The sequence below is a fragment of the Pristis pectinata genome, chromosome 3, assembly GCF_009764475.1.
Source record: "Pristis pectinata isolate sPriPec2 chromosome 3, sPriPec2.1.pri, whole genome shotgun sequence".
In the NCBI taxonomy this organism is placed as follows: domain Eukaryota; kingdom Metazoa; phylum Chordata; class Chondrichthyes; order Rhinopristiformes; family Pristidae; genus Pristis; species Pristis pectinata.
The window spans coordinates 44,612,270-44,637,364 of record NC_067407.1 but is presented as its reverse complement, the minus strand read 5'-3'; the positions used below and the strand labels follow the sequence as shown (position 1 = coordinate 44,637,364).

Genomic DNA, 25,095 nt, shown 5'->3' with positions numbered 1-25,095 from the left:
GGATGGGTTTCTAATGAGCTTGGAGCTCCAGAGAAATATTCAATTTGGATCAGATTGTGTTTGGTGTTACTAGCTTCGGTGGTGAGTCATCTGCCCATCTATACAGGTCAGTAGGATGATCTTCTTATCTCTAACTTGATATTGGGAATGGCCAAAAACAAAATTTCAATTTTAGTTATTTTTTTTAAATGCAACTATGTCTTGTTTTATCATTTTAAGTGCCTAATTGTGAACAATTAATATTCCTGGTACACAAACAAATGCCTTGAATACTGTTATTTAGTGTAGCCCTCATCATAGGGTGTTCAAGTGCCACGGGGTGTTTGTCTGATGAGTAGTTTGCCTTTACACCAAAAACAATGCACGTACCCACAAAGGTGAAGCGTTCAACGTGTGGGCGAACACAGCAGATTCTTCCCAGACTTTCGCTCACCTTCCCCAGGATTCGAACTGTAAAGCAAATGCAATTGAAAACTGATAAGTAATAGGCAACTAGAGATGCAGCTCAGTGGCAAGTTAATAAAGTGTAGAAACAACAACTCCCTGGAAGAATGAATTTGCACTGAATCTTCTGCGCTGTAAGCATAAGCAAATAAACAGAGGCAGAGCTATCAACTGAACACCCTTTATTAAACCCAGTGCCTCTCAACAAAGAATCTAGTGCTTGTGTACAATTATGAATCAAGTGTAGTACTGGGGAGTTTTACTTGGTTGATGCTGCTCTCTCTCAAACTGTGGAGTAAACTGACCCATAGGCAGGCAGGCAGGCAGAGGGTCAGTTTACCATCTAGTCTGAGAGACAGCAGCTTAAACCAAGTAAACCCCCCCACCCCACCCTCTAGTACTGCATTGAAGGATGATTCCAAGAGAAGTACTCCATTTCATGTTGGTCTTGAACCAGCAACAGTCTGACTCTGAAATAAGAGCAAAATCAACTAATCTACTAAGACTGAAAAGTCACTAGATGAATGGGTAAACTCCAAGCTGCTAATACCAACAACAGATATTTCATGGGCTCTAAGATATTTGATTTCCAACACTTTTACAGAATTTGATTGTAAACAGATTCCTCCATGTCTAATACATTTAAATAAGTTCTTTCTTCAGATCTTAAGTTAGGTTCAATAAACAATAAGATAATTTTTATATGAATAGGTTTAGTGGGTGGTATTGGGAAATGGTAAATGTGGTCAAGTTGTGAAGAGTTTTTGTTCCAATCAGCTTTAGCAGTCACTTGGAGTTTGCATTATGTCAATACTTTTTAGAAATTGTTTAGCTGTCTAAAATTAACAGAAAATGAAAATGTTCTTACTTAACAAGGTGGAACTTTGAGGGAAAAAATCCTTTGTATGTTGCAAAGACATTAATCAACAACATCTCCCCCTCAGGAATTTGCAAAGGTTGATTAGGAGAGGCTGTTTGCAGGTAAAAGGATGTCTGGCAAGTGTGAGGCTTTTAAAAGTGAGATGGGGAGAGTTCAGGGGCAGTATGGTTAGAAAAAAGAAGGAAGCAAATGTCAGGTAGAGGCAGCTGGGATCAAGGGAATTCCTTGAGTATAAGGGATGTAGGAGCTGTATTTTGAAGGGTCATGGCTGTCACGTGACACCACTGATTACCTGGTCGAAAGTCACATCACTGTCAATCAAGGTCTGGCTCCACCCACCCATTAGTCCACACTTGACCACTGGCCTCTGTAAACACCTGTGTACCTGACCTTGGGCCATTGGCTTGTTTGAACTACCTGGGCTGGACCACCCAGCCCTCTAGCACTATAAAGAGTGCCACACGTGCATCGTTCACTCTCTTTGATTGCTCTGAGGAATCGTGAAACAATGCTGAAGAGACCATTGGTAAGAGTGTGCACTTCCACGGGGTTAGGCGCATCCTAAATAGATTCCCGGTAGCGTAGAGCCATGCCTTCACTGAGTCGAGGGGTGGTAGGCATTGTATTGTTTCTTCCTTGATCGTTTGTACCCAGTGCGTGTGCGTGCGTGTGTATCTTACCCTTGTTGCGATTTTTTTCCCCCCCCCCCCCACGTTTGCGATCACCAGTGTGCAGGTGTGTATGTGTGTTGTTTCCATTATCCTGTCCTGCATTTGTCTTTTATAAATAAATCATTTTAACTCCAAAGACTGTGTCCAGAGTCCTTGTCCCTCGAGATCCTCGAATCTGTTACATAACGGGAGCACACCCAAGAGGGAAATCAGGAGGGCAAAAAGAAGATATGAGATAGCTTTGGCAGATAAGGTAAAGGAAAATCCCAAGATATTCTATAAGTATATTAAGAGCAAAAAGCGAATTAGGGAGAGAATAGAGCCCCTTAAGTGTCACTGTACTTACTGTGGAGAAGGTCATGGAAGGTGGGCAATTCAAGGAAGAGAACATATCCACATACGAAAAGGGGAGGTGCTGGCAGTCATAAAAGTGCACGAAGGTGGATAAGTTCCCAGGGCCTGACCAAATCTATCCTAGGACATTGTGGGAAGCCAGGGAAGAAATTGCTGGAGCCCCGTCAGAGATTGTTAACCACGGGCAAGGTCCCAGAAGACTGGAGGGTGGCTAACATTGTGCCTTTATTTAAGAAGGGCTGCAAGGACAAGCCAGGAAACTACAGGCTGATGAGCCCAACATCAGCGGTGAGAAAGTTACTGGAGGGGATTCTGAGAGACAGGATCCATTTGCATTTGGAAAGGCAAGGACTGATGAGGGATAGTTAGCTTGGCTTTGTGTGTGGTAAATTGTGTCTCATGAATTTGATTGAGTTTGTTGAGGAGGTGACCAAGAGGATTGATGAGGGCAGGCTGGTAGACATGGATTTTAGCAAGGCCTTTGACAAGATTCTGCATAGTAGGCTGGTCTGGAAGGTTAGATCAGATGGGATCCAGGGTGAGCTAGCCAATCGGATACAAAATTGGTTTGATGGAAGGAGTCAGAGGGCAGTAGTGGAGGGTTGTTTCTCAGAATGGAGATCTGTGACCAGTGGTGTGCAGGGATCAGTGCTGGGTCCACTGTTGTTTGTCCACTATCTTAATGATTTGGATGAGAATATCATTGGCATGGTTAGTACGTTTGCAGATGACACCAAAATTGGAAGTACAGTGGCCAGTGAAGAAGGTTATCTAAGATTACAACAGGATCTAGATCAACTAGGAAAGTGGGCCAAGGAATGGCAGATGGAATTTACCACAGACAAGTGCTAAGTGTTGCATTTTAGGAAGTTAAGCCAGGGCACAACTTGCACAGTAAAAGGCAGGGCCCTGGGGAGTGTTGTAGAACAGAGAGATCTTGGTGTACAGGTACAGCGTTCCTTGAACGTGATGACACAGGTAGTGAAGAAGGCATTGGCATATTTGCTTTCCTTCATCTGTCAGGGCATTGAGTACGAGGGCTGGGATGTCATGTTACAGCTGTACGAGGCATAGGCGAAACCACACTCGGAGTACTATGTGTAGTTCTGGTCACTTAACTATTGGGAGGATATCATGAAGCTGGAAAAGGTGCAGAAAAAATTCACAAGGATGTACCTGGGACTGAGGGCTTGAGTTATCAGGAGAGACTGGATAGGCTGAGGCTTCTTTCCCTAGAGTGTAGGAGCGGTAACCCTAGAGGCATGTAAAACAATGAGGGGCTATCAAAAACAGAGCAAACCTTGGAAATTCCCGGTACATGTGACACAGAACTGTGTCAGGTACAATCAGTCTTCAGATGGTAGAGCAAAATTTACAGCGTGGTAACAGGCCCTTCTGGCCCAACGAGTCCGCGCTGCCCATTTTAAACCCAAATTAACCTACCAATTGTGTCTTTGGAATGTGGGAGGAAACCGGAGCACCCAGAGGAAACCCACGCAGACACGGGAGAATGTATAAACTCCTTACAGGCAGCGACGGGAATCGAACCCCGATCGCTGGCGCTATAATCGTGCTGCTGTACCGTACCGTGTTCTTTTGGCACTCAGAAATAAAATCAAGTGAAGTGTTTAATGAACAGCTGACTGACCATTGGCTGGTTCACACAAACATTTAAATTGAACTTATACCAGAGTATTCTTTAATTATATAGAATGATAAGCTTTCAACTTGTGATGTGTTTGTAACTTTTAGATTGGTTTTGGCTCCTTATCATGATCTTTCTGTGTATTTAGTTCATTTTTTCTTGCAAACTGTATAATTACTTGTTAGTTGACTGCCATCAACACCTATCCCAATGACTTGGCAGTGGAGAGAGCCAAAAATTGCACCTGTTTTTTTATTATTCTACACACAAATACTCATGTTATCAATAATCCTTGTACACTTTTGACAAAGTGTAATGTGTTTCAGTGACCTTAATACAAATTCAAAATAAATGAAAATTATGGAACGTGTACTTACTGGAGAACTTCACTTCTCTTTGGCTTATTGAAAATGTGCAGCCTCATTGTTATGAATTATCTGACAAATGCTTGCTGAAATATTGCTTCTCAAAGGTTAACTGATTATTATTGGATAAGTCAGGAATAGAAAGCAGGAAGCTGGCTTGGGCACTTTTTTTGCAATGTTACAGCCCAGTTATCAGTGGGCATAATGTGTGGGTAAATGTGCAGTATTGGCACCATCAGTGGTTTTAATACCACCCCCTAAGGCTGCAGCCCTGCGCAAATTCAGCAGTTATAGCATTTTCTCCAGGGGGTGCACATATCTTTTGCTTTAGACCTTGGCATGGCTGAACAACTCCACCAGCCTCTGTAGAGCAATTTGTTCCCACCACCATCCCCAAAACCCCATTCATCCACTAAACAGTGTAGATATTCCTGCTAAGGAAACACCTAGTACCAAAAATGCAAAGTTATGAATAGCTTGCCTGATGCTGCAGAATTGGCTCTAAGTGATTAACCTGTAAGTATAGTCCTGTGCCAAACTAAAGGTTTGTACAACATCCAATTTGCCCAAGGCTAATTCACTTTCTGCAACACTCCTGTCCTGGAGCTAGTTCCACTGAAATAAATGCAGATTGTATTAATTTCTGTTCAACATTATACATAAATTTCAGCTCTGAAGACTGACGGAGCATTAAAAAATGCTAGTTGTGGACTTCATATGTAAATATTTAACATGCTCTTACTGGGATCCATGTGCAGTATTTTCGAGTTGCCATCAGTCCATTTAAAGTTAGAGTTAATCTACGTCAAAATAGAACAGATAGGAATATCACAAGAGCCTCTTAAACATTCCTGCTTGAAGGTCACAATTGTGATTTATAACCTCAAATGAATTATCCTTGGGCAAGTTGGATGTTGTACAAACCATTAGTTTGGCACAGGACTGTACTTACAGAAATAAAATAAATTCCAGGTTAATACATAAAGCAACTAAGAATAAAAGTTGAACATGACTAACAAGAACACATAATGAATGAGGTATTGATTTTTATTTAGTCTTTCACTGAACAATACAAAATTGGCTCTGATGTTGGAACTAATTTGGTTTCCAGAGGTGGTTAGAGTGCCACCTAGAGCACATGTCACCAGCTTGCACTTGAATAAGTAAGTGGTTGCTGTTCCTCACCATGAACATGCAAACAATGCAAAATTGTGGTAAAACAGAGGGGTTACAGAGTACATTTTTAGATCAATCATAAAAGTTCACATTTTCACATATGGAATGAGATGCCTGTATCCAGCACCAGAATTCTGTGACTGGGAGTCACTGAGTGGTTATGCAGGGAAAGAGAATCCTCCAGTGCAGAAACAGGCCATATGGCTCATTACACTTGTGCTGGTGTCATTCCCCACATCAGCCACCTGGTCTAATCCCACTCTCCTGTTAGCCTTTCTCTCTTTTCGAAGCCCTGCTTTGAAGCGAAGATCTAATCTACTTTCTGAAGATTTCAATGGACTCTGCTTCACCTGCATTTCATGGCTGATAATTCCACATCTAACCATTAGTGCAAAGCCTTTTTTTTAAGTATTCACCCTTGATTCCATTTATAAGCACCCAAAGTCTGTGCCCTCTCACCAATCATCATGACAGACCACCACTACCATGCCAAACTTAAACAGTTACTTCTTCAGAGTGGGCTCTGCTGTCCCACTCCTGTTTGCCCCAATTAACTCTTGCTGTGCAGGCAGTGTCAGAGCCAGACTGCGAGGCTCTGAGCACTGATAGAGCCTCCAAAGCCAAATGGGAGTTACATGGATGGTCCAGAGGAAGCTCCTGCCACAAAACCCCTCTGGAGGCCTTTGGCAGATGACTTTGGCCCACCCAGAGCTTGATCAGATGTTAATGTATTTCAACGTCTCTCCAGAATATTCAAATAATTAAAGTGATAACAAAAATATTTTAAAACAATTTAAAGAATTTTTAAAAATTACAAATAACTAAAACAAGCAACTTCCCCCCTTCTTCTTTGCAGACCATGCCTGCAGACTCCAAGCCCTTAAAGTCGGTCAGGCATAATGAGAGCTTTGGAAATCCATGCTAATTAATCTCATTAAGCACTTAGTGATTTTGTATCATATTACAGAGGAGAGGTGTCAAAGGTCTATATCATTGGCTAATTTTGCCTTGGACTAATAGAATGACCTAAAACCCTGTACACTGCTGGGTGTTTCATAGAACAATACAGCAAAGGAACAGGCCCTTTAGCCCATGATGTCTGTGCCAACCATGATGCCATTTTAACCAATCCCATCTGCCTGCACATGGTCCATATCCCTCCATCTCCTGCCTATTCATGTGCCTGTCTAAATGCCTCTTAAATGTTGCTATTGTATCTGCTTCCACCACCTCCCCTGGCAGTGTGTTCCAGGCACCTACCACTCTCTGTGTAAAAAGACTTGCCTCACTAATCTCTCAACTTTCCCCCTCTCGCCTTAAACCTACACCATCTCGTATTTGACATTTCCACCCTGGGAAAAAGGTTCTGCCTACCTTTCCTATCTATACCTCTCATAATTTTATATATTTATATCTGGGCACCCCCACAGCTTTCAATGCTCCGGAGAAAACAATCCCAAGTTTGTCCAACCTCTCTCCTTGTAGCTCTCCTTATAGCAGGCAGGCACAGTAGTGCAGCAGTTAGCATAATGCTATTACAGCACCAGCAACCCTGGTTCAATTCTTGCCACTGTCTGTAAGGAGTTTGTACGTTCTCCCCGTGTCTGCGTGGGTTTCTTCCAGGTGCTCCAGTTTCCTCCCACATTCCAAGGACGTGCAGGTTAGGAAGTTGTGGGCATGCTGTGTTGGCGCCAGAAGCGTGGCGATACTTGAGGGCTGCCCCCCAGAACACTCTACGCAAAAGATGCATTTCACTGTGTGTTTTGATGTACATGTGGCTAATAAAGATATCTTATCTTATTTTAATACCCTTTAATCCAAGCAGCATCTTGTGAACCTCTTTTGCACCCTCTCTAAAGCCTCCACATCCTTCCTGTAATGTGGTGACCAGAACTGCGCACAATGCTCCAAATGTGGCCCAACCAAAGTTTTATAGAGCTCCAACGTGACTTGCCAACTTTTATACTCAATGCCCTGACTGATAAAGGGAAGTATGCTGCTTGCCTTCTTTACCACCATGTCTACTTGTGTTGCAACTTTCAGTCTCCTGAGGATCCTCTTTTGGACAGGGGAGAAGAAATCCCAGGACATAGTTACTGAGCTCAGATCCAGATTATACTGAGCAGCTACCAGACAGGAAAGGTATTCATCCAATGGTGCACACCTGGATACCAGAAGAGAACTTGTACGTCTAACAGGTGCGCTGAAACATTTCTGTGGAACACAAGTTAATGGCTGAATGTACAAATACAAACTCTCTGGATTCAACCCTGAGTCCAAGGTACGTCACAGAAATTACTGGGGCTCTGGGGACCTTCCAGGTTACTGCAAATAAACTGCAGATGCTCCAAATTGGAATTAAAAACAGAAATTGCTGGAAACACTCATTAGATCAGGCAGTATCTGTGGAAAGAGAAACAGGGTTGTTGTTTCAGGTCAAAGACTCCAGTCAGAACTGGAGAAGAGAAAAGACAAATTAGTTTTATGTTGCAGAGAAGGTGGGGAAAGAATGTATTGGATAAAGTGAATACCTCTGATAGGGTGAGACCAGGATTGTTGTGGGGATAAGCTGCAGAGGTCATCCCAGTCAATGGATTAATGGAGGCAGTTAGAAAGAGAGAAAATAAGCAAAAGCTATGAAATGACGGCTGTTAGAGAATGAGAGTGCAAACAAAGGAACATAAAAAGTTGTGAAGTGCAGGGCTGTGGGACATGCCCAGTTGGTCAGCTCTGTTAATGCAGAGAGAAAAGGTAAGCCAGTATCATAGATAATGACTTTCAGCAGAAAGGGCCAGTTTTCATACTGACGGAGCAAGTGACCCGAAGTTGTAGAATTGACTATTGAATCCTGTAGGCTTCAACGTGCCTTGACAAAGGATGAGTTGCTGTTCCTCAAGCTCACATTGAACCTTGCTATAAGAGTGCAAACTCCATAGACAGATAGGTCAGAGTGGAGTGGTATGGAGAATCAAAGTGGCAGGCAACTGGGAGCTCTGGGTTACACCTGTGAACTGAGTGCGGATGCTTTGCTAAGTTGTTATTCTATCTGTTTTTCTCCCCCAGTGTAGAGACCACATTGTGAACACCAAATGCATTACATTAGATTGGAAGAAATGCAAGTGATTTGTTGCTTCACTTGGAAAGACTGCTTGAGTCCCAAGATGGTGGGAAGAGAAGAGGTTAAAGGACAAGAGATGACCTTGCACCTTATTATCTACCTGCAATGCACTTCCCTGTAGCCGTGACACTTTACTCAGTGTTCTGTTATTGTTTTTACCTGTACTACCTCAATGCACTCTATACTAACCCAATGTATCTGCGCTGTGTAATGAATTGATCTGTACGAACGGTATGCAAGACTAGTTTTTCACTGTACCTTGGTACAAATGACAATAATAAACCAATACCAATCCCAGTATATGGGAAAGTGCCACAAGGAGAGAAGTTGGTGGAGGTGGAAAAGTGAACCGAGGAATTGCAGAGAACAATCCTTTCAAAATGCTGATATGAGAAGGGGATGTGTCTGGTGGTGGAATCTTATAGAAGCCTGCAGAAATTGTGAATTATCTTTTGAATGCAGAGGCTGATGGGACAGAAGGAGAGAACAAAGGGAACTCTATCCTGGTTATGTCCAGGAGAAGTGGTGAGAGCAGAGGTGTGGGAAATCGATGAGATGCAGTCAAGGGCTCTGTCAATCATGGTGCAGAGGCAATCACAATTCGAGAAGAACCAGTGTGGAAAGTCTCATTATCAGAGCAAATACGATAGAGATGGAGGAGCTGGGAGAATAGAATGGAGTCTTGCAGGATGCAGGGTTGGAGGAAGCGCAGTCCGTGATAGCTTTAGGCTTGTAACACATCACTAATCATCATCTGAGATGGGGAGAGAGAGATACAGGAAGTATAAAAGGGAAAGAAAGAGTCAGAGATGATAGATAGATACAGTATATAGACAGACAGACAGATAGGTATCTTTATTATTCACATGTACATCAAAACACACAGTGAAATACATCTTTGCATAGAGTTTTCTGGTGCAGCCCACAAGTGTCGCCACGCTTCCGGTGCCAGCATAGCATCCCCACAACTTCCTAACCCGTACGTCTTTGGAATGTGGGAGGAAACCGGAGCACCCGGAGGAAACCCACACAGACACGGGGAGAACGTACAAACTCCTTACAGACAGCGGCTGGAATTGAACCCAGGTCGCTGGCGCTGTAATAGCGTCACCCTAACTGCTACACTACTGTGCCTGAAGGTGAGAGCAGGGTGGAAACTGGCGGCAAAAGTGACGACATTTGAGTTCTGTATGAGTGCAGGAAGCAATAAAGTCATTGATGTACTGGACAAAGGTGGGGGGGGAAGGGGAATGGGCTCCAAGTAGAACTGAAACTACTGTTCAATGTATCCCACAGAAAGGCAAGCAAGGCTTGGGCCCATTGAATTCCCATAGTTACACCTTTGATGCTGTTCTGCTTTCTGCAATTGGAAAAGGTCTGTCACGCAAGAGGTCAGATGCATCTGCACCTTGCAGGAGCTTTGGGCCTGAATGGTGTCCTGGTCAATTAATTGCTGAAGTTTCCAAGGAGGTCATTACCCTCCTTGCCCCCATCATCCCCCACTGGTGGGCATCTGTGACCATTGTGCCATCCATGCCTCTTTTATATGTTTGTAACTGGAAACTCCCAATCAGTCTGCCTGAAAAGAAAGGGATTATTTTTTGGTGTGGCCAGAAGATTTGAGCTAAAGTTGCTCAATAAACATTCTCCACACTGAGTTTCATTACCAAATGAATGGGCTGCTAACGTTTCACATTACATCTAAACCAGTGTTTACACAAAATAAAGGTGTAATCTCATCATTGCAGTAATTAGCAGTTACTTAATTGCACCACTATCACCTTGCTGCAGGTTACAGAAAAAGTCAAACTCAGGCGGACCTGAAAGGGAGAAGGTTTAGTGGACCATGTAGGATGAACCAGGAACAGGGATGGACAGAACCAAGGTGCAAGAGTAAAGGGCCTCGGGGTGGAGCAGGGAGAGTAGGGTGATTGAAAGTGGACTGGGGCAATGTGAAGAGACGCGGGGTGAGGGTGAAGCATGAACAGGCTGAGAGGCAGAGTGAAGCGAGAGCAAACCACGGAGGGCACAGAGGTAGCGGGTGGCCAGGAGAAGCGCTGAGGCAGCAGGATGATCCCGAGGGGATGTAGCAAACCAGCCTCCCCTCCACTGACTCCGTCTACATTTCCCGCTGCCTCAGGAAAGACCCCTCCCACCCTGGACATTCTCTCTTCTCCCCCCTCCCACCAGGCAGAAGATACAAAAGCTTGAGAACACGTACCACCAGGTTCAAGGACTTCTATCCTGCTGTTACAAGGTTCTCGAATGGACCTCTTGTACGATAAAGATGAACTCAATCTCTCAATCTACCTAGTCATGCCCTTGCACCTTATTTGTCTCCTTGCACTGCACTTTCTCCGTAACTGTAACACTATGCTCTGCATTAGTCATAGAGTCAGAGAGCAATAGGTACAGGCCCTTCAGCCCAACGAGTCCATGCCGCCCACAGTGCCCACCCAGCTAGACCCAACTTCCTGCATTCAGCCCATATCCCTCTAAGCCCCGCCCCTCCATGTACCTATCCAAGTGCTGCTTAAATGATACTATTGTAGCTGCCTCAACCATTTCCTCTGGCAGCTCATTCCATTTACTCACCACCCTCTGTGTGAAAAAGTTGCCCCTCAGGTCCCTTTTAAATCTTTCTCCTCTCACCCTAAATCTGTGCTCCCTAGTTTTGGACTCCCCTACCCTAGGGTAAGACTGCTACCATTCACCTTATATATGCCCCTCATGATTTTATAAACCTCTGTGAGATCACATCTCCACTTGTTTCTCCAAAACATCCCCACTTGTTTCACTTATCTCTTGAGCGACCGTTATTTTCTCCTCAGTAAACACAGAGGAAAAATACTCCTTAAAAATCCATCTTCTGCAGCTCGAGACATAGGCGGCCCTGCTGATCTCTAAGGGGACCTACTCTCTCCCCAGCCACCCTTTTACTCTTAATATAGCTGTAGAATCTCCTTAACCCTACCTGCCAGATCCATCTCAAACCCTCTCTTTGCCCTCCTGATTACCCTCTTAAGAGTATTCTTAATTTGTCATAGTCATCAAGGGATTCACTCATCCCCGACCTCCTAAACCCAATGTATGCTTCCTTCTTTTTCTTGACCAGAGCCTCAATATCTCTCGTCAGCCAAGGTTCCCTAAACTTACCAAGTTTCCCCTTCACTCTAACAGGAACATGCTGCACCTGGACTCTTGATATCACAGTCTTAAAAACCTCCCACTTGCCATTCGTTCCTATCCCTTCAAACAGGTTCACCTAATCATGCTTTGCTAGATCATGCCTAATTCCCCCAAAATTAGCCCAGCTCCAGTTTAAGACCCTAACCTGTAGACCTGTCCTATCCTTTTCCATCACTGTCTTAAAACTAATAGAATTACGGTCACTAGAGCCAAGGTGCTCCCTGCCACTTCAGTTACCTGCCCTGCCTCGTTCCCCAAGAGAAGGTCCAGTATTGCACCCTCCCAAGTAGGGCCCTCTATATTACTGATCAAGCCTCCATATTCTGTTATTGTTTTTCCTTTCGTATTACCTTGGTGTACTTATGTATGGAATGATCTGTCTGGATGGCGCGCAAACAAAACTTTTCACTGTATCTTGGTACATGTGGCAATAATAAACCAATTACCAAACTGGGTGTGGACTTGGCAGAGTGGAGTTTAAGCAGACCTGAAAGGGAGAAGGAAGGGGCAGCTCAAGTGGACCCGAAAGGGAGATGGTTTAGTGGACCGTGCAGGGTGATCCAGAAGCAGGATTGGACAGCGCAAAGGGGTGACTAACTGAGGACCTCAGTGTGAAGCAGCGTGTTTGTAAGTAGACCAGGCAACAGAGTCATAGAGCAGTACAGCACGGAAGCAGTCCCTTCTGCCCAACTCATCAGCGCTGACCAAGTTGCCTACCTGAGCTGGTTCCCTTTGCCTATTTTTGGCCCATATCCTTCTAAATCTTTCTTATCCATGCACTTGTCCAAATGTCTTTTAAATGTTGTAATTGTACCTGCCTCTACAACTTCCTCTCACAGCTTGTTGCACATAGTCACCACCCACTGTGTGAAGAAATTGTTCCTCGGGTACCTTTAAAACCATTTCCCTCTCACCTTAGACCTATGCCCTCAAGCTTTAGACTCCCCTAGTCTTAGGGGAAAAAGACTGAGTATTCACCTCATCTATAACTCTGTAAGGTCACCCCTCAACCTCCTACAATCCAGGGAAAACAGTCCCAGATTATCCAGTCTCTCTTTATAACTTAAACCCTCCAGTCCCAGTAACATCCTTGTGAATGTTTTCTGCGCCCATTCCAGCTGCATGACATCCTTCCTATAGCTAGGTGACCAGAATTGCACACAATATGCCAAGAGCCACCTCACTAATGTCTTGTACAGCTCTAATGTGACATCTCAGCTCTTGTACTCGGTGCCCTGACCAATGAAGGCAAGCGTGCCAGACACCTCCTTCACCACCCTGTCTGCCTGGCTCACCACGTTCAGGGAACTATGTTCTACAACACTCTCCAGGGCCCTACCAGCCAGTGGAAAAGACGAAGGATGATGCCTGGATGCCACTGACATTCACTACAAATCCACTGACTCCCACAGCTACCTAGACTACACCATTTCCCGCCTTGTTTCTTGTAAGGATGCCATCTCTTTCTCCCAGTTCCTGCCACATCTGCTCTCAAGATGAGGCCTTCCATTCCAGGACATCTGAAACATCCTCCATTTTTAGGATGCATGTTTCCCTTCTGCCGTGGTTGATGGAGCCCTTTCTTGCAATTCCTCAATTTCTCAGACTTCTACTTTCACCCACCTCCCTCCAAAAAGAACATGATAGAGTTCCTGGAGTCTTCACTTTTCACCCGACCAGCCTCCTCATCAAGCACATCATCCTTCGTCACTTCCGCCAGCTGCCATGAGATCCCACCACCAGCCACATCTTTCCTTCCCCACCCCTTTCCACCTTCCTCAGGGACCACTCCCTCTGTGACGCCCTGCTCAGCTCATCCGTCACCACCCACCCCTCCCTCACCCCTGGCACTTTCCCCTGCAACCGCAGGAGGTGCAACACTTGTTCTTACATCTTCTCTGTCACCACCAACCAGGGACCTAAATGTGCCTTTCAGGTGAGGCAAAAATCCACATGCGCCTCCTCCAACCTTGTCTACTGCTACCTCCAGGTGTGCTCCAGATCTCTACATTGCCGAGATCAAACACAGACAAGGTGACCACTTTGCATAGCACATGACTTGACCATTGCAGACAGAGCACAAGTCGAGTTTATTGTGCACAAGTACAGTGAGGTACAGGTACAACTTGCTATGAATGAAAAGCTTGCTATCCTGAGCTCCATGTTAGAAACTGTACTGAGTAATAGCTGAGATTTACTTAGTTGTGGAAACCTAGATTCAGAGCAATTGGGGGGGGGAGGGTGGTGGGGGTGGTATTCAAGCAGATGGTGAAAATTTAGAACGGGGAAATACATTTTCACTTGGAATTCTGCATGCAGTTATTTAAGGCAGTTATTTATAATGGAGGCTGTGCAGAGAAATTCATTTGATTGGGTCCTGGGATGAAGAGGTTGTCTTTTGACTGTCCAGCTGCAGGATGGAGTAAATTAAATAATCTGTATCACTAGAAGAAAAGGTAATAGACAAACTAATGGGCCTAAAGACTAACAAATCCCCTGGACCTAATGGCCTGCATCCAAGGGTCTTAAAGGAAGTGGTTGCAGAGATAGTGGATGAGCTGTCTGCAATCTACCAAAGTTCCCTGCATCCCAAGAGATGGAAAACCACAGATGTTATGCCAAGAAAGAAGGGAAAAGGAAAGCAAAAAACAACAGGCCAGTTAGCTTGACATCAGTCTTGAATCCATTGTTAAGAAGGTAGTAGGAGGATATCTTGAAAATTATCAATTAAGCAGATTCAGCACCATTTTCTGGAAAAGATATATTAACCACATTTATTGCATTTCTTTTGAGGATGTAACAAACAGGATGGACATAAGGGAAGCAGCATCTATAGTATATTTTACTTTCAAGAAGGCATTTGTAAAGATGATATGAGCGCATGGTTTGGAGGTGATATATTAGCATGAATAGAGGAGTGATTAACCAAACAGAGAGTCAGAAGAAGTGGGTCATTTTCAGATTGGCAGTCAGTAGCTCATGGGGTGCCAAAGGGTGCCGCTGGGGATTCAGCTACTTATAATCTATATGAAAGACTTGGATGAAGGGACAGAGTGTACTGAAGCCAGATTTCCTGATGGTACAATGAGGAGGACACAAAGAGCCTCCCAAGGAATATGAAAAAGTTAGGTGAGTGGGCAAGAAGTTAGGAGATGGAGTATAATGTGGGAGGTGTGAGCTTATTAACTTTGCATAGAAGAATGAAAATGCAAATTTCATAGAGTGAGACTGTAAAGTGTTGCGGCACAAAGGCATCTGGGGATCCCTCTCCAGAAAGTGAGAAACACTAGAAGTTAGCATGCAGGTACAGCAAATAATTAGGAATTATAATGGAATGTTGGCCTCTATTACAAAGTGAAAAAGTGGACAAAGTGTAAAAGTAGGGAAATATTGATGCAACTTTACAGGGCATCTGTGAGACCACAACAGGAGTACTGCACATTTTTTGTCTCCACATTTAAGGAAGGATATACTTAAATAAAAGCATCGTGGAGAAGATTGATTCTTGGAAGGAAGGGGTTGACATATGAAGGAAGGTTGAGCAAGTTGGGCCTACATTCATTGGAATGGGAGGTGATCTCATTGAAGCATATAAGATTCTGAAGGGGACTGACAGGAGTGATGGTGAGAAGACATTTTCCCAAATGGGCATATCCAGAATTAGGAGGTATAATTTTGGGATAAGGAGCTGATGATAAGGATAAGGAGTTTAAGACCAAGATGATAAGGAACAACTCCCCTCAGAGAATCCTGAACATTTGGAATTCTCTTCGCCACAGAACTGTGGTGGTGGAGTCATTGGATATCTTCAAGGTGGAGACTGACAAACATAAACTAGAAAGGATTCAAGGGACATGGGAATAAAGTGGGAAAGTCGTGTTTGAGACAAGATTGGAACAGCCATACTGAATGGCTCAGCTGGCTTGGAAGGTTGATAGGCCAACTCCTATTCTTGTTTTTTATGTTTATGAGGAAAGAGTGAGCAGCGTGGGTCCATTCTTTCTGAAGTTTAGAAAAGCAGGAGATGACCTTATTGAAACAAATGAAAACTGAAGGAGTTGACAAGATAGATATGAAAAGGTTATGAAAACGAAGATGGTTCCCTGCAGGAGAGGTCCAGAATTAAAGGGGCACTGTCTCAAAATAAAGAAATTCACCCAGACAGAAACAAAGAAGAACTATTTCTCTCAAAGCGTCATGAATATTTTGAATTCTCCCCCACAGAGAGCTTGGATTCAAGATTGAGATAAATTTTAGCAGAACAAGGATATCAAGAGTTAGGGGAGCTGTAAGGAAAGTGGGCTAAGGCCTAGATCTTATTTAATGGTGCAGAAAGCTTGAGGCACCACGTGGAATGCTCCTGCTCCTAGATACATTCATTTTTAAAAAAAGCATTGAGTCTCCAAAACTGGACACCCAAGATGCATACAGGATAGGATAAGGCAAAAAGAGGACAGCATGATGGACAGCATGAGCTCAATACTACAGAGACCCTCAAGGATTATAGGAAATGCAGTTGTGAAATTAAAAAGGAAATTCAGAAGACAAAGAGGTGTTTGGAAGATTACTGGGAAGTAAAATTTAGGAAAGTTCTCAGATGTTTTATGAATAAAGTTTGCCTAAACTACAATTGTGCATAAACTAAGATTGCGTGATATGAGGTCTGCACTGCAATTTTTTGGTCTGCGCCATCAGTGTTGATGCCCCACTCACTCCCTCGTGCATTAACTGTGTACGTTCTGGATGCCACTTTGGGAAAGGAGATGGGAAGACAGGGTAGAGATGGCACCAACATCGCACAGGGGAGCAGGGCAGGAGTGCGCAAAGGAATTGGTGTGCATAGATCTGTATCTGTGACTGTCAGAGTGCTGGAAAATAGTGTGTGTGGTAAGAATCCCTGCAGAAGTTTGGAGCAGTCAGTCAGTCCACCCTGACAGTGAGAGGCAGTTGGAGAGTCAGTGGGACTGGATCAGGCCGAGTGGTGGAGGTGTGCTTCCATTAGCCTGGGTGCGAGTGGGGGAGAAGCAGCCCCACCCTCTGGGCCATCTGTGTTCAATGCCACCTTGTTCACTCCCCAGTTCCTGCTAAAGGATGATGGCTGATTGTGAGGAAGCACGGCAGCTACTTCTCAACAGGAGCCACCGGAGAACGAGAGAACAAGCCACAAGAGAACGGTAAAATATTTAACATGTTTATAATGTTTGAAACAATATTTAAAACAAATCTGGTTCCTGGCCTTTGCAAATTACTGCTGTTACTCAAAAAAAATCAATATTTTTGACAATTTTCCCAGTTTTGTCCACAACTCAGCTGCAAGGTTTTGAAAATTTTCTTACAAATTAGAGCCTTATTTAAGGACATGTAAAGGGAAAAAGGATGACAAAGGAAAAAGCAGGGGATTTTCGTTAACGAAAATGCAACCCAAGCCTGGAAGTGAGTTCAAAATTAATACTTTGCCTCAGTCTTCACAGAAGAGAGAGACAATACTGATGCCATTAATATGAAAGAGTATGAAATAAAGGATAAAATAAGCAGAGAGCTACAACATATTAATGGATAAATAAGCAGGGCCAGATAAAATGTACCCCTGGTTGTTGAGAAAAAGAGGAAAAAAATAGCAAAAGCTATGACTTTCATGTTCCAATCCTTTTTCATCTCAGATGTGATGTGGGAGGATTGGAAGACTACTAATGCGATGTCATTGTTTTAAAAGGGATAGACAGGATAACTATGTGTGAGTCAACCTAACACTGGTAGAGAACAAATTATTGGAAAAAGTTCTGGGAAACTGTATAAATCGTCACTTATAAACCTACAGGTTAACCAAGCATAACTAACATGCATTTGTTAAGGTCACATTTGACTAATTTGATTGACTAGTTATAAAGGTTAATAAAGATTGTCAATGAGGGTAGCACACTTGATGTGATGCACATAAATTTTAGCAAGGAGCTTGTCAAGGTGGATGGCTAAGAAAATCCTAAATCCATGGAATCCAGGGGAAATGGTTTGGGATTTAAAAACTGGAAAGTGGCAGAAATCAAAGTGTAATGGTTGGCATAAGTTACTGTGACTGTATCAGTGGGATTCCACATGGCTCAGTGCTAGGTTCTCCACTTTTCATGCTCAATATTAATGATCTGAACTTGATTGTAATTGAGGTACTATAAACTAATCTTTGGATGATACCAAATTGACTATGTGGTTGGTGGTGAGAAAGACATTAGTAGGATATCAATGGACTGATGTGGTAGGCAAAATGTTGTAAATCAAACTCAGTCTGGAAAAGCGCACAATTTACATTTGGGGAGGGCAAACAAGATAACACATGGATACATGATAAATGGCAGGATACTGAGAAAAGCAAAGGAATGGAGGAAACTTTCAATGTTCAACCACAGATCTCTGAAGTCCACAGGTCAGGTATACAAATTAGTTAGGAAGGCATGCAGGATACTTGCTAGCTGCATGGAATATGGAAGAATGGGAAGGTTGTGCTAATACTGTACCAAACGCTAATTAAGTCTCAATTAGGGTATTCTACCCTGGTCTAGTCACCACGTTACAGGTAGAACAAATTTCAACTAAGCTTTAAATCCAAAGCCATAAACAAAACCTAAGTAGCTGACAACACCAGTAGGTTAATTACTGCAGGAATATTTGAATTGCTGCTATAGTTTCCTGAAAATAAAATCACAGATGCCCATTTCTTTAATTTAGCTCACAAATAATGTTCCTTTAAGGCAAAAGAACTGGCATGCTTCCTGGCAATATAATTTATGATACAGACATGCAGGTGATCCTATCTTCTGGATTATGCACCATTGTAGTTAGGCATTTAATATTTGGCTTAATTACATATACACATGAAGTTATGGGTTTGTCTGAGAATCTCCACAAGACATAAACATTAAAGGCTGGTGTTAATGCTGAGGAAGTTAACAGGAGTTAGGACAACTTCTGAAATCTAATACTTAATGAAAATTTAAAAGAAAAGCTCAGTTACACCTCCTGTTTGATGCAAAGGTTTTGTGAAAGCAAAAAACCGGCTTAATTTCTGGTTCTGAATTAGAATTTTGCTAATCATCAGAGGATCTTAATGTGGAGTTTATTTGTGGATTTCCTCCTGTTATGTTTGTTTCTATAAAATGTGGTTTTACTACTGGCTGATCTCATTAAATGCTCTGCATTTAAATTCTATAATTCCACTATGATGCAGTAAAGTAACATTACCTCTATTCAGTGTCAAGTATCTACCCACTGCTGCTTCACACATACAATGTACTCTTAGTTTTCAGAGATACTAATTAAATACACTCATTGATCTTCTGCGATGCTACATGTATTGTCCAGAAAAAGGTTACAGTTCAGGTCAAGTGAACATGATGTTGTAATTGAACCAGGATAGAGGAAGGAGAGCTGGAGACAACTGTGGTGGAGGAGGGAAGGTTGGGGTGTGAGGAGAAAGGGACAGTCCAGGGAAGGACAGAGTTCGGGATGGTAGTGATAGATTGTGAAGGCCTGAGGAGTTTCACTTAAACACACGTTAGGGAGTGCAAGAAAGGATTGCACAGAAAGGCACCATGATGGATCGGGCCAAAGATATTTCCTATGAAGCTGCTTGCCTGGATTGGTCACAGTAGGAATGACTAGGGCCGAAGCAAGTGCAATGACTTTTAAGGCAGATAGTGCTTAGATACTGCTAGATAGTGTGGTTACTGATAGCAAACATAGATGAATTTCTAGGCAATAAAAATTATAACACCCAGCCCTAGAAGTTTCAGTGTGGCATATTGGGTACAGTACATGGTTGTTGTGTGCCATGATGACTGTTTTGGTCAGGATCTGCTGCTGCCAACTGCAGTACACTGCACAGGCAGCAACCGGAGCTCGACCAAACTCTGCCTACACCCTCCCTAATTGGTTTTAGCCCCAACTCTAGATCTCCCTGATTACCTCAAGCCTAACCATCCCTCACTCCCTCCGCGCCCTCGACCCTGCCCTAAGAGGTCCAGATGCCCCGAAGCCCATGTCACCAGACAGCCAACCTCACAAGGCCTGTTGGGACTCCATTGGCAAAATAGCCCACTAATCCCCCAGAGAGAGAGAGAGAGAGAAAAAACAACCTTCATTCTGGATGACATACTTTTCCTGCTGCTGCAAAGTAGATGGAGTTGGTGCTGTGTAGCGATTGGGAGGGGGGGGGGGTGGGTGTGAAAGAGGGGATTTGGCTCAAAGGATAAAAGAATGGGACTTGATGGGGTCTCGTCCTGGCACAGCTATAATAAAACCATGGTCGCTTGAATTATTTTCCAAGATGGAAATGATCATATAACATTTCACCCTATTCCAAAGTCAATTGTACAGAGCTAAAAATAACCAGCACTCTGCAACCCAGTTTCTAGGCTTTTCTGTTTAGCAGCATACATTTATTTATGATTAATTTTTGAAAACCTCTTTCACACCACCACATACAGGTGTAAGTGGTACTTTAGAATCATACAAAAGGCTGTGTTACCCACCTGTCAGCACTTGAGAATCTACCCAATTAGTCACACTCTTGTGTTCTTATCCCCCAGCTCTACAAATGATTCCTTTGCAAGTGTAAATCCACTTTTCTCACAATGTCACCAACAGTGGAAGGGGGGTCATTATTCAATGACTACTTGACAAAAGCTATTTTCATTACAGATGTAGGCACAGGAATTTATAATGGAGTATAATTAAGGATGGAATGTACATTAAAATGGGAACGGAATTACATTTGTGAGCCTTTGCCCAACTGATAATGACCCCAAGCACTGAACCACACTTCAACTGAAAAATACATTTGAACCTGACTGCCCCAGTACAATTCCAAGAGATGATACCAGTGTATTTAAAAATAATGAAAGGCCACTCATTTATAATATTCATAAAAATCTGAAACTTATATCAACAAAGCAGCAGGAAAAAATACCAAAGTACCATTTCAGAAAAAGTGGTTTGTTCCATCACTAGATATTATCTCCCATGTGATATTGTCATGGCTGTTTGTCCACTAACTTAATTAGAGTGCTGGTCTATTGATCCAGAGTCACAAGTTTGACTGCTACCATGACAGCTGGGGAATTTAAATTCAAGTAAATAAATTAATCCGGAATGAAAGCTAGTCTCTCGATAACTGAAATCATGAAATTGCAAGATTGTTGTAAAATCTTGGTTGATTCACTCTTATCCTTCAGGAATGGAAACCTATCAGAGAGTAATAGAGATGTAGAGCATGGACAGAGGCCTTTTGGCACTCTGAGGCCATGCTGACCACCAAGTACACATTTTAAAACTAATCCTACCCTAACCCATTTTATTCTCCTCACATTCCCTTCAACTCCTCCAAGATTTTACCTCTTATCTAGACACAATTGGCAAATGACAGTGGCCAATTAACCTACCAACCCACACAGTTTTGACATATGGGAGGAAACTGGATCACCCAGAGGAAACCCACATGGTCACAGAGAGAATGTGCAAACTCCACACAGCCAGTACCAGAGGTCAGGATTGAACCCAGATCACAGCAGTTGTGAGGCAGCAGCTCTGCTAGCTGTGCCTTTGTGCCACCCATATACCTGTCATTTCTACCCATCAGACCTATATGACTCCAGAGTCACCAACGTATTTAATTCTGAACAGCCTCCTCCGTTCAGGAGCAAATAGGATCAGACCATGATTGCTGGTATTATCAGTGGCATCCACATCCTGTGAGTCATTAAATAAAGAGGCAGAAACAGCACTAATTTTACAAAACTGAAAATGCCAGCAAGTTCAGGCAGCATTTATGGAGAAAAAAGTACTAGCAAACTTTCAGGTCAATGACCTTACATCAGACGTGAAAAAGTTAGGAAGCGGTTTTGAGAAGTGAGAAAGGGGAAAATGGGCGATAAAACAAAAGAGATGGTCTGTGATAGGGTGGAAGATGGGAGAGACGAAACGATGAAAGAGAATGATGGGGCGAGGCAAAAGGGGCAGTAGATGGGACAAGCAAAGAAATGAATTATTGGTCCAGAGCAGATATGACCTGCAAAAGCAGAATTGCTGACTGATATTGTTCAACTTATTGTTCAATTTGGAAGGCTTTCATATATTTAGTTGAACAAAAAGATACTAGTCTTTGAGGTTCTGACGAAACAGGATGGAAGGTCAAGGACAAACAGGTCAGAACATAACTGAAGAATACATTTGTATCTGAATGCCCAACTGGAAAGCCAAGGAATTAGACCAATATGATTTTTTTTAAAAAATCACTCATGTTTTGTTCTTCCAGATTTCTAGCACTTGCAGTTTTCTGACTTTTTTAAAAACCACCACTTTCAGATTCCCTCCAAGTTACGCACCACCCTGAATTGGAAATGGATCACCATTCCTTCATCATTGCTGTATAAATCCTGGAGTGGTATGGTTCAAGAATGCGGCTCACTACCAATTTCTGGAGGGGAATTAGGGACAAGCAATAAATGTTACTTTGGTCAATGATGCCCTCATCCAACAAAACAAATAATATTTTTTAGCTTTTACTCCTACTAGTTCCCTCTTCGGTGGTGCTCCCTCATGCCTGGGATGTTCTAGGAGATACTAGCATTCAAGCAAAGGGTCATACATCAAGTTGTATGTAATTGTTGAATGGGGAAAGAGTCAGACATCGTGGCCAAATGTTGTAATTCCTCCATCTCATAGCCAAGAACAGCTAACTTAGAACAAACTGGGACCTTGAGCTTTTCTTTGATTGCTCGGTGGGATACACACATCTCCTGCCAGCATTAACTGCCCATTCCAAATTGCCATTTCTAGGAAGACAAAAATTAAGAGTCAGCCATTCTGTTGTAGGTCTGGACCCACATACAAGCCAGACCAGGTAAAGAATGAGTCACCCTGGTGGATTTTTATAAGAATCGGCTTCCATTAATTATAATGATATTTTTAAAATTCCAGCTTTATTTACCTGACTGTATTTAAATTCCCCAGCTGTAATAGGAGGAATTTGAAATCATATTTCCAGCTTTTTAGGTCAGATATTGGGATTATTGACTGCTATTTCATAGCCCTGTCTGTAATGGCTCATGAATATACTAGATACTGAATTCACTCAGCCAACAAGTAATGAGGTTTGAGATGCGACTCTTGGGTTGGTTCCATTGCACAAAAATAGCTCCTTGATTATGTAATGTACCATAACACTGACTCTGAATCAAGATTTGATGTGGCATCCTCAACTTTTCCCATCCTTTCCCATCACGCATTCACTGGGTCACAGATGAGACCTACCTGCAGTGGGTTTGTTGTTTGTGATTGTGGTCTCCTGGTAGATGGTGCGCCTTCCATTCTGCGGCTGTCCAATTACCGGTGTAGCTGGAGAGTTTACATTGGACAGAATGCAGCCAGTCACTCTCTAGGAGAAAATTTAGAAAGGCACAATTAAAGACTCTCTGCTTCTGTCAGCCACCAACATCTGGCATATTCACAATGGCACTGATTAGCTTCTCAGCAAAGAGCAGTTTATAACAGCTCCCACCCAGTGAACAGAGGGGCTTGTCTTTATTATTACCAATTAGCACTTCATTTAAAAGTGAAATCACTTTATTTCACACCTCCTGTTAGTTGGTGTTTAATTTGTACTAAAGAGCAGAATTTCAATCATTCCTCTTATAACAGGCTGCAGAAGATCAACTCATGGGCTTAAGCATGGCATTTACATTATGCCATGTCAAATCACTGGTACAGGCTTCACTTCACACCAAGAGTTGGCATCAAGCGTCTGTTGTTACATAAATAAACACAGCACCATTTTTCACCAGCAACCTCTCACAACTGTTCAAGAAATTATTAGCTTGAGCAGTTTCTTCACTCATTGAAGAAGTAGTTGGACTAGACCTTGGAAAGCTTACAAGCAGATAGGCAAGCTATGTGGTATTCTCTCCCCTCAATCCCAGCACCCCATACCCTGCTTCCACAGTCATCTTTTGATCCTCTCTCCAGTTAACTCAGTCCTGCCCACCTGAATGTTATTCCATTGTCAGCTCTCTCATGCTCATCTTTTTCCTGTCTCTTCACCGTAATGAATTGGAACTGATGGCACCATCCTCCACTCACACTCATTCTTTCCAAGGCCAACAAACCAGTGGAGTTTCACACCTCCCACCATCGCACACATTATACCATCCATCCAAGTTCTGGAAGGACAAGCAAACCAATGCCAATGCCCTCTCCCATGCCCATAGGCCCAAAGTAAATACAGTTGGCTACATTGGACAGGCCACATTATTTGCATTCCTGAAACTAGACTCCTGCAACAGTCTGTTCTGAGCTCTCTCACAGGAGATTATCTGGCGGACAGAAAAAAAGATTCAGCGACGCGCTCAAATTTTTCTTGAAGAAATGCAATGTCCCCACTGACTTCTGGGAATCTCTGTTCCATGACTGCTCGAAGTGGAGGTGGAGCATTTGGGATTGTATAAACAATCTCGAGGCCATCATTAGGAATGGACAGAAGCCCTGCATAAGTAGTGGATGGAGTGTATCCCCTCACACATTACATGCCTCACCACCTCATTTGCTACCTTCTACCCCATCTGTGGAAGAGTCGGTGCTTCCACATTGGTCTCATTGTCCACCTCAAAACTCACAAAACCAGAGATGAAGTAAGTCATCCTTGATCTCGAGGAACTGCCCAAGAAGAAGCACCAATTCCCATTTTGGTGGTGTTCTGGACCAGAGTCATTTAGTCTAGGTTTCTCACTTCAAATAAAATAAACACAAAAAAATGAGAGAGTAATTTTTTTTTAAAAAGCCTTTGCTTTCTGAAGCATGGACTCCTATGATTCCATTCTGAGCTGTTTGAGAATTAAATATTACCAATGCATTTAATGGCAATATTATGCATTATGAAATGCAAATTAATTTATTTCATATTCCAGAGCAGAATACCTATTTATTCTGCAGACAATTTCAAAACAGCAATCCACTTCTACGTAGCAGATGTCATAAACTTAATGAGAAGACAGCAAAAGGTTCAATGAATAAATAAACAGAAATCAATAACTGATGTCTCTCCAGAAACAAGGTAAAAATTTTAATCAATTGCTTTCAAGTGTCAAATAAGATTGGTTAATAACACTCTCCTGTGTCCGTGTCTGCCCATGAGTACAATAACATTAATGAGATAATAGATTTCGATCTGTTTCCTTTTTACAACAGCAAATTGATATTTGATTGCCAGC

At 42.8% G+C, this 25,095-nt stretch overlaps 1 protein-coding gene and 1 long non-coding RNA gene across 2 annotated transcripts in view; one reads left to right on the top strand and one right to left on the bottom strand.

The window, feature by feature from the left end:
- nmnat2 (nicotinamide nucleotide adenylyltransferase 2) overlaps positions 1-25,095 on the bottom strand; it is a 199,243-nt gene that overhangs the window by 15,758 nt on the left and 158,390 nt on the right. The window contains exons 5-6 of the mRNA XM_052012983.1: positions 23,144-23,267; positions 370-450 (exon numbers count right to left, since the gene is read on the bottom strand). Of these exons, the coding sequence (XP_051868943.1) occupies positions 370-450; positions 23,144-23,267 (205 nt within the window). The remainder of the gene's footprint in view (positions 1-369; positions 451-23,143; positions 23,268-25,095) is intronic.
- On the top strand, positions 20-24,885 carry LOC127568802 (uncharacterized). The gene is made up of 3 exons (XR_007956070.1): positions 20-106; positions 16,921-17,016; positions 24,818-24,885. It is a non-coding gene; the product is annotated as an uncharacterized LOC127568802 (long non-coding RNA).